Raw genomic sequence first — 9,461 nt, 5'->3', positions numbered from 1 at the left:
GATAATACAGATCAGGGATCCCAGAGAGTGATGGGGGCCCAGTGCAAAACACGGCGGGATCCCTTCCAAGCCCCAGAGAGTCAGAAAAGCTTCCAAGAAGAGAGGGGCCAGTGGAGCTGAGCCTGGAAGGACAAGGCAGAATATACGCCTGCAGAAAAGGCTTTCCAGGTGGAGGGAAGAGCTTGGGCAAAGGTAACTCCATCTTGGCCCAGGCATAAGTCTCCAGAAACCACGTGACCTAGAATTCACCTAAAGGTAATTTGAAGATAGCTACCAGCCCAGATGTATGATTCTTGTCAGCAGGGGAAGCGGAAAGAAAAGAACAGGAAAAGAAGACAGGACAGAGAAGACGAAAAGCAAAATCTCTGAGGTCATCAGAAAGTTCAGACCTGAAGTTCTGAGCTTTAGGGATCTGTGGGCCTTGGTTCAGGGGAGCTGCAGCCCCTCTATCCACGACTCCAATGGCCCTGTGTGACTTTGGAGGAGCCCAGAGAAAGGGCAGCCACAGGATAGACAAGTGGGTCCCACAGACTCGGGTCTGGGGAAGATGATCCTGGCAGCTCATCTTGAGAAGGACCCCCTCTTGGCAAGTGTACAAAGGGCTCCCTCTGATCAGAGATGGCAAAACCAGACCTGAGGACCTCCAGGGGATTCACTCATTTGGTGGGAACGGGGTCCCAACATTCCATCCGCCCTAGGTTCTTGGGGCCCTGCAACAGAGCAATACTGATAATTCCACCATGGTTGGTATCCGTTCCTTCCTCTCCTGGGAGACAAGGTGGGCAGAATCCCCTCCCCAACCGGGGATCAGAGCTAGGTGGGAAGTCAGGCAGGAAGGACTCTGATGGGACATCCCTGATCAAGCCTCATGAAGTGCCTACTGTTTGCCTCTCTCAGCCTCTTTAGCTCTCTCCCAGCCTCTTTCATTTCCTGGTAACACCCACAGAGCACCTACTGTGTGCAGGCACCGTCCTCTGTGCTGTAGAGGTGCCCTGCCCCAAATCCCTGTCCGGTAGAGAGGGATTCCCATCAAAAGCAGAAGGTCATGACCTCAGGCAGCGAGAGAATGGGCAGCAGTGACCTGGAGGGTCAGGGCCACCCCTGACAGGACGATGAAGCCACGTTCTCCACCCGTCTGTCTCCAGTGTCTATCTCCCATATCTCTGCTACTGGGTCTGGGTCTCTGTCCCCATCCTCAGCCCCGGTCCCTCTTCCCTGGGACTCCCTCCCAGGGCCGGTCCTGTCCCGCCTTCCTCCCGGCTTCCGCCCCTCCCTCTCCCCCTCCCCCCCGCCGCGGAGGGCCGGCAGGGGGCGCTGCGGGGCGGTCTCGGCAGCCCGGGGAGGCGGGGCGGGCGGCGGCCGCGTCGGGACCGGCCGCGATGGGACCGGAGGCGGCGCGGGCGGCGGCAGAGGCGCAGACAAAGGCGCGGGCGGTGCGGAGGGCGGCGCGGAGGGCGCGGGCCCCGGAGCCAGCAAGCGAGCGGGGCGCCCGGCTGCGGGGAGTCGGCGGCGCGGGGCAGCACCCGACTCGCGCCCGGACACTCGCGGGGCGCCGAGCCCGCAGGGTGAGCCCGGCTGTCCGAGCCTGCGCCGGGGACGCGGGGGGCCCGAGGTTCCAGGACCAGGGGGAGGGCGCGGCGGGTCCCCGAAGTTCCGGACAGGGAGGCTGGGAGCGGCTCGGGGAGCCCCGAAATTCCGGGGCTTGAGAGGGCGCGGGGGCCTCGAAGTTCCGGAGTCGGGGTCGGAGAGGGCACAGGGCGAGGGGTTCCCAAAGTTCCGGACCGGGCGTTGGAAGAGGCTGCGGTGTCCCCGACGTTCTCGGCCTGTGGTAGGGAGGCGGCGCGAGGAGATCCCGAAATTCCGGACCCGGGGTTGGAGAGGTGGCAGGGAGTCCCCGAAATTTAGGAGTCGGAGGTGGCGCGAGGGATCCCCGAAGTTCTGGACCTGGTGTTGGAGGAGGCGGAGAATGTGTCCCCGAAGTTCTGGGCCCGGAGTTGGGGGGCGTCGCGCGGATCTCGGAAGTTCCCGGGTCGAGGGTGGCACTTCCCGAAGTCGGGGCGCGTATTGGGCGCCCCGCTTCTGACGCGGATGGGAACTCCTTCCTTACTGAATATCAGGCCCCCCGGACTGGGGCGCATGGGGTGGGGCTTCGCCCCCACACGCAATTGGGGATCCTGGGCACCGGGCGGGGTCGGGGCCTCCTCCGGGAGCCCCGCGAGCCGGCGGCGTCCGAGGCACATGACTAGTTGGTGAGTAACTTTCCCCAAAGCTGCAAGTCGTGGCAGGACCTTCAGGGCCGGAAGGGCCTGTGTTTCTGGGACCCCTGCACCCTGGAACCCTGCTTCGCTCCAGGACCTGCTCCCAACCCAGGCCAGAGCTGCCGCCCCTCCCCCACACAGGGACTCCGGTTTCAGACCCTGTGACCCGGGCAGCAGCTGCCCAGGACAGGGTGGGGGGGCATCCCTCCTCTGACCCATGGAGGCCGCTCTGCGGGGGGCCTCCCTTCCCCCACTTTGCCACCTCCTTTCCCCAGGTCCCTGCTGGTCCTCTAGGGATCCCCCGGTGCAGGTTTTGGGGGCACAGAGGTGAGGGTCAGGAGTTCTCCAGGGCAGCCATTCCTGGTTTCTGTGGGATTGTGACTAAAGGCACTAAGAGGGGCTGGAGGGCCCCCTCTCTCAATCCTTGATGCCACCCAGCCCTATTGGGATTGAGTGGGTATGGGTGATCAGGAACTGGGCACCGAGATAAACTTGTTTGGCTACATCTTATCTTTTTAACTAGGCTGGGAGCTCCCTGGGGATTTGGACTCTGACTCCAAGGTGTGCTTGTGCCGTACAGTGGAAGTTGAGGGATCCTCCTGCGGATTCTGGGGGTGGGGGACTAGTCTCCTAGTAGGCGCCTGGTCCTGCCCCACATTTGGATGGAGATCCCGGTTTGGGGAGTGATGAGTGAATGTGGCAGAAAATACCAAGCAGGAGTTCACCTTGGCCTTCTCTACCTACCCCAACATTGAGGGGGTGTCACTGGGGGTTCAGTAAACAGCATGCTGAGAAGTTTATGCTGGGATATCAAGGGCCACCTGTCTGCTCTCAGAGAGCCGTCTCCTGCTCAGCGTATGTGGGGGCTTCCTGGATGGAGAGGGACAGGGTCTTTTTGCTCTGAGTGATCTGCTGATGCCCTTACCTTTTTGACTGATGTTCTATGAACGGTGTACCTTGGCAGTGGGTCCTGAGGTTGGACCTGCTTGGCTTCCTTAAGCCTGTCCTGGAGAGACACTCACAAGCCCCCTCTTCCCCCACCCCCCCAAGAGACTGAGCCCGAAGCTCCTGCCATCCCTCTGGCTGCTTCTTGGAGCCCACCCAGCCCAGCCTGACCAATGTCCACAGCCAGGTGAGCCCCCGCCTCCCCAGCTTGGCCCTGAGTCTCCTGGGTGCTGTCCGGCCCCTCTGAGAATGCCCCCCCCCCCCCCCCCCCCCGCAGGGAGCAGCCCATCTTCAGCACACGGGCGCACGTGTTCCAGATTGACCCAGCCACCAAGAGGAACTGGATCCCTGCGGGCAAGCACGCACTCACTGTCTCCTACTTCTACGATGCCACCCGCAATGTCTACCGAATCATCAGCATTGGGGGTGCCAAGGTCCTGGCAGAGCCTGGGTGGGGTGGCAGGCTCCTGGAGTCTCAGACGCAGGCCTGGGTCTGGTCATTGCCTTGCTGTGTGCCTGGGGGATTGGGGTTGGGAGGAGCCCAGAATCAGTCTCCCTCCTGCAATGGCTCACACCAAGGACCTCCCAGGAGCTAATATAAAATAACACCCTGGGGGTTTCATGTTCATTATTATCATTCTCATCAACCTTGAATTTTGTGTGCCCCCCCAGGCCATCATCAACAGCACTGTCACCCCCAACATGACCTTTACCAAAACCTCCCAGAAGTTCGGGCAGTGGGCAGACAGTCGCGCCAACACTGTTTATGGCCTTGGCTTTGCTTCTGAGCAGCATCTGACCCAGGTGGGCTTGCAGGGTTCCATGGTGGGAGGGACCGGGCTGGGCCTGGGTCTTCTCCCAGGTACACTGGGGCCCCTGGGCAGGTGCTGCAGGGTGGGCCTCAGAGTTAGACAACCCTTCCTGGTTCCCTGGATCATGTCTCAGCTCGGCGGGCCACCCACTCCTATTTTGGACACACCCTGACCTTCTCTGGGTGCCTGGGACAGACTGGGAGTTCCCTCACACACCCTAGCACTCACTACCTTCATCATCGCCTCCCTCCCCCCTCTGCTGTCTCCAGACTTCAATATTGTCTCATCCCATTTTTTCCCCGGATGGATAGTGCTTTCTGATTCCTAATGAGATCGTGAGGATTCTCTTGCTTCTAGAAGCTTTCATTTTCCTTTCAAATTTAGGTTTTGAATTAATTTCTGTGGGTGGTATAAGGCAGGAGTATTTTTTTCCCACTGAGTATTCAGTTGCTGTTGGACTGCTTTTGGAAATGACTTCTTCCCTCCCCCCACCCGCCCCACCAATGAATGGTACTGGCCCCTTTGCCCCAATCAAGTGACTGTGTGTACACATTTTCTTTTAAAAATTATTGTTCAATGAAAGAAATTTATTTTAAAATGAAACACAGCATATCCTACCCACCCTAATTGGAAAACTGGTAGCGTGGGAAAGGTAATACAGTAGGAGAACAGGGCAATTTACATTCTCCCTGGGCACAGGTGCCCTCTCAGAGGCTCTGAGCCCAAGACTTGCTTTTTCTTTGTTATAAAACGATATTCACAAGTGTCCCAGGCACTAAAGAGAGCACCCACCTGAGGCTCTCCTGGCTAAAATAAGCCAGACTGAGAGGAAAAGGGGACCCCTTTCTCAAGGTGGCTCGGTGTAATCCACTTCTGTGAACATCCCACCCCCGCCAGGATACTCAGTCTGCTCGCTGGGACATTTTCCAAGCCTTCTTCCAGTTCATGAGATGAGAGGATATGTGTGGCTCCTAAAGTCCCTTCCAGAGTGACAGGGCTGGCGCTGGGTGGGGGTGACCAAGTGGGGCCCTGGGAGAGGGGGCTTCTTTGATTGTTCTGCTTCTACCCCCCCCCCCCCGCCCCAGTTTGCTGAGAAGTTCCAGGAAGTAAAGGAAGCAGCAAGGCTGGCCAGGGAGAAATCTCAGGATGGGGGGGAGCTCACCAGTCCAGCCCTGGGGCTCGCTGCCCACCAGGTCAGTACTCCCTGTCCCATGCCTCCTAGTCACTCAGCTGCTACTGAGGGCCCGGGTGCTGTGCGGGTGCCCAGGACCAGTGCTCACAGATCGGGTCAAACTAGACCTACAGCAGGAGCCTTGGAGGGAAAGTGTCAGGAGCACGACCTGGGGGTCTGGGTAGGCTTGGATCCCCGAAGGCCTGGAAACCAGCTTAGATGGCCAAGTAGAAACCTGGAGGTTGAAATAGCTAAGTAGCAGGTAGGCGACAGAGTGAAAAACTGTCCTGGGAGCCTTCTCCCATTGATTTATTCAGCAGAATTTACCGACCACCTACTGTGTGCCAGGCCCTGGGCTGGGAAAGAGGGTTACAGAGATGAAAAAGCAGGCTCCTGGTCCAGGCAGTGAATTCAGCGTGGAAGAGAGCGTCCCGTCTGAATCTCAAACTCGTGCTGAAATTTGGCTCCAGGGAAGGGTAGTGCCATGAGGGGATAGCACAGACGTTTCACATCCCTCCCTGCACCTTTGCAGATTTTGAATATCTCAGTGGGTTTATTTAGACTAGTCTGATCAGGTGTGCTCCTGGGGACTTGGAGAGCCCAGGCAGGCAAGGTGGGCGTACAGTTCCCGGAGCTCTGACCCAGGGGAGCCATAGAGGGTGGATGAGGAGAGGAAGGGCGTGCTCGCATCCCAGCGCTAGAAAGGACTCCCGTCTTCCGTCACAACCCCAGTAACATCAGCCCTGACCCCAACCATGACCTAACCAACCTGTCCTTTACCGAAGCAGGCCCCCAGTGTGACTTCGCTTCTGCCCATACCCTTAGGTGCCCCCAAGTCCCCTCGTCAGCGCCAACGGCCCCGGCGATGAGAAACTGTTCCGTAGCCAGAGCGCGGACGTCCCCGGCCCCGCGGAGCGCGAGCGGCTCAAGAAGATGCTGTCGGAGGGGTGAGGCTGGTGGGGCGGGCATAGCGCGTGGCGGGACGGAAGGCGCGGAGAGGAGCTTCCTTGAAGCCCGGGGGGGGCGGGGCGCGACCGGCCGCGGGATCTGACTGTGTACTCAAGGGCCGGGGAGGGGAGGGGGCTGACTCGGGTCCTGCGGCTTCTGGAGCGGACCGCGTCCCTCGAAGGCGCTCCTTCTTTGACCACGCCTTTTCGGGGCTGACCCTGCCCCTACCTCGTCCGCCCCTGAGGACTAACCCTGCCTCGGCCACGCCTCTCCGACCCTCGCCCAGTTCTGAGCACGCCCCGATGGGCTGACCCCGCCCCCGACTAGACCGCAATCCCCCGGGATGTCCCCACCTGTGGCCCCGCCCCCAGAACCGCCCGTCCCTCGCGCCGCCCCGCCCCTCCGCCCGCCCCTACCCCCTACCGGGTGCGGCCTGGCCTGGCCCCCGCCAACCCTCGCGTCCCTGCAGCTCGGTGGGCGAGGTGCAGTGGGAGGCCGAGTTCTTCGCGCTGCAGGACAGCAACAACAAGTTGGCGGGCGCCCTGCGAGAAGCCAACGCCGCGGCCGCCCAGTGGAGGCAGCAGCTGGAGGCCCAGCGCGCGGAGGCTGAGAGGCTGCGGCAGCGGGTGAGGGGACCCCTTCCAGGGCTCAGGGACTCCAGGTGGCCCAGGCAGCTGGGGAGCCCCTGCCTTCGCATGTCCTTTCCGTCCTGGGTTCACTGCCTGGCTGCGTGATCTCTGCAGGTCCTTTCCCTGAGCCTCAGTTTCTTGTTCTGTATTATGGATCTGAGAGAATGCCAACCTTTGTCAAACCCCCTAAAGTCCTCCCTGCTTGGAGGTGGTACCCCCAATCAGAGGGGGCTGAGTGCCTCGTCAGGGGTGTGACTGAGCAAAGGACAGATTCCCCAGGGGTCAGGAGAGTGCAGGCTGGGGTGTCAGGGCCAGACCTTCCTGTCCACACAGGTAGCTGAGCTGGAGGCCCAGGCAGCGGGCGAGCAACCCTCAGCCAGCGAGAAGGAAGGGAGCCAGGCACTGGAGCAGCTGGAGGCATTAGTGCAGACGAAGGACCAGGTGAGCACTGAGTGTGTGTCCCTGGGCTTCATCTTCCCTGACCTCCTACAGGGGAGCCAGGACCCCCAGAATAGACCCTAGGAACTCTTCTCTAGGAGATCCAGACGCTGAAGAACCAGACCGGTGGACCACGTGAGGCCGTGGATGCCACCGAGCGGGAGGAGACGCAGCAGAAAGTGCAGGTGTGTGTTGCTATCTCAGGACAGGGTGTCCCAGCCCGCCCCCTCTGTGGGACGGACCTGGGGTCTTCCCTTCCTGATGGGTCCTGGGCAGCTATATGCCTCTCCGAGCCTCAGTTTCTTCACCTGTAAGTGGGGTCAGGAAGATTTACCCAAGGTTGTGAAGGATTGGGAGGACCCTGCGTTGCAGTCAGTGTTTTGTGAAAGACAGTTATTAGTACAATGCTTCATTCTTTGACTAGGCAAGAAATTTTAAAAAATATTTTATTCATTTCTTTGACATAGAGTATGGCAGTGGGGGGGAGGAGGGCAGAGGGGGAGGGAGAAGCATGCTCCATGCTGAGCAGGGAGCCCAGCATGGGGCTCGATCCCAGGACCCTGAGATCATGACCTAAGCAAAGGCACATGCTTAACCAATTGAGCCACCCAGGCACCCCTCAACAAGCAATTTTTGAATCCCTGCTGAATTGCTGTGCTTGACCCCATCAAGTCCTCAGGGTCAGGAGCCTGCATTTGAACCCAGGTCTGACTGGTCTGGCTTTCACTGAAGACTTTTTCTGAGAAATGTTCATGGGGAAAGTCCTGAGTCCAGCAGATGAAGATGTTAAAGGATCTGGGGACCCAGAAGAGAGAAGTTGGGGAAATGCTCCCTGTTGTCTTCTGGGCAGAGTGCTCAGCCTGTGCAAAGGCCCTGAGGTGGGGAGAAACTCAACATGTTCAAGGAACCACAAGGAAGCCAGCAAGTCTGAGCTGGAATGAGCAAGGAGGGAGGGATGTGGATTTTGTTCCTAGCCTGATGGTCACAGAAGGGTCTTCAGCAGAAGAGGGATGTGATTAGTTCTATGACCTTTATATTGGCCAAGGGCTCAGGGAGTGTCTTAGGAGAAGCTGCAGGGAGGGTAAGAGACGAAGGGGGCATGGCATGGTCCAGAGTGGGGTCTGATGGGATGGCACTCAGATGCTGGATGCCTGAAACAGGACTGGTGACCCTAGAGATTTGTTGGGGCCCCAAATCTTGTCTACCCTCTCGCTGCAGGACCTGGAGACCCGCAATGCTGAGCTGGAACACCAGCTGCGGGCAACAGAGCGCAGTCTGGAGGAGGCACGGGCCGAGCGGGAACGAGCGCGGGCTGAGGTGGGCCGGGCCGCACAGCTGCTGGACGTCAGGCTGTTTGAGCTGAGCGAGCTGCGAGAGGGCCTTGCCCGCCTGGCTGAGGGCACCCCTTGAGCCTGGCTGCAGGGTCTGCGTGGGAGCCGTGGGAGCCGGGGGCCTGCAGGAGCTGGTTTCAGACGCATGATTCCCGCCTGGAGCACGAGGCGGGCCACGGGCGGCACAGTGGGCCATTCACCCTGGCAGGGACCGGGGCGGGGCGGCCCAACTCGGCCTGGGGAGGGCCCGGCCACAGTGCCCCAGCTGGCCCTGGCCGCTCACAGCTCAGGGGCTGTTTAGGGGGCTTTTCATTGTGTAGAATTTCTAGAATACCCAGGGCGTGCGCTGGCGCCCAGATTACATTTCTAAGAGCGGCGGTGCGTGTGTGTGTGTTGTGTGGACACCTGGGCATCTAACCGCCGTCACTGCACCCCTCTACCTGCTTCCCCTTGGAGGCACCTCAGCTGCTCTGTTGGGCTTAGCAAGCCACTTGGCTGCGAGAAGAGTAAGTTTCAGAGTCCAAGGAGCACATCATGCCACAGAGCCAGTCCAGCTCTGCCCAGCACAGCTGTCCCCACTCCCTTGGGCTGAACTCCTCTTGTCTGGACCAGTTTGCCCTTAGGTGTCCCCTGGTTAAGCACCCCTCCTTTTACTCTGGCTATAAACCCCAGATTCCACCAGGTAGGCAGGTGGGGAAGCTTCTAGAACATGTAGTGTTCACTACACACAGGCTTCATGTTGGGGAACCTGATGGCCATGTTTGGAGAATGGTGTCCTTGGAGTGCCTATTTTCTAGATGAGGAAACTGAGGCCCACAGGGGGCTTCTCAAACCCAAGGTCACCTGGCCAGAATGGCCAGCACTGTAGTTCAAACCTTTGGCTTGGCCTGACAGGAATGGAGGACTGGGGTGGGGAGGGGGTGACATGA

General features: G+C 59.7%; 1 protein-coding gene across 1 annotated transcript; it reads left to right on the top strand.

Annotated features, from left to right (window-relative positions):
- Positions 1-1,382: 1,382 nt before the first annotated feature.
- HOMER3 (homer scaffold protein 3) lies at positions 1,383-8,909 on the top strand. Its single transcript, XM_045991564.1, has 10 exons — positions 1,383-1,565; positions 3,309-3,390; positions 3,481-3,637; positions 3,876-4,007; positions 5,101-5,208; positions 6,012-6,133; positions 6,604-6,760; positions 7,097-7,204; positions 7,300-7,386; positions 8,420-8,909. The coding sequence occupies exons 2-10, from the start codon at positions 3,377-3,379 to the stop codon at positions 8,609-8,611; spliced, it is 1,077 nt and encodes a 358-aa protein (XP_045847520.1). The 5' UTR covers positions 1,383-1,565; positions 3,309-3,376; the 3' UTR covers positions 8,612-8,909.
- The last annotated feature ends 552 nt before the right edge of the window (positions 8,910-9,461 follow it).

The sequence above is a fragment of the Meles meles genome, chromosome 20 (genome assembly GCF_922984935.1).
Source record: "Meles meles chromosome 20, mMelMel3.1 paternal haplotype, whole genome shotgun sequence".
Lineage (NCBI taxonomy): Eukaryota > Metazoa > Chordata > Mammalia > Carnivora > Mustelidae > Meles > Meles meles.
Note: the sequence above shows the minus strand (reverse complement) of the source record. Positions and strands in the feature narration are given on the sequence as shown.

What these genes read in the sequence shown, in the direction of transcription:
- HOMER3 (XM_045991564.1), top strand. An exon ending in TCAGCATTGGGGGTGCCAAG is followed by an intron (nt 3,638 to 3,875) that starts GTCCTGGCAGAG and finishes GTGCCCCCCCAG; the next exon opens with GCCATCATCAACAGCACTGT. An exon ending in TGGGGCTCGCTGCCCACCAG is followed by an intron (nt 5,209 to 6,011) that starts GTCAGTACTCCC and finishes CCATACCCTTAG; the next exon opens with GTGCCCCCAAGTCCCCTCGT.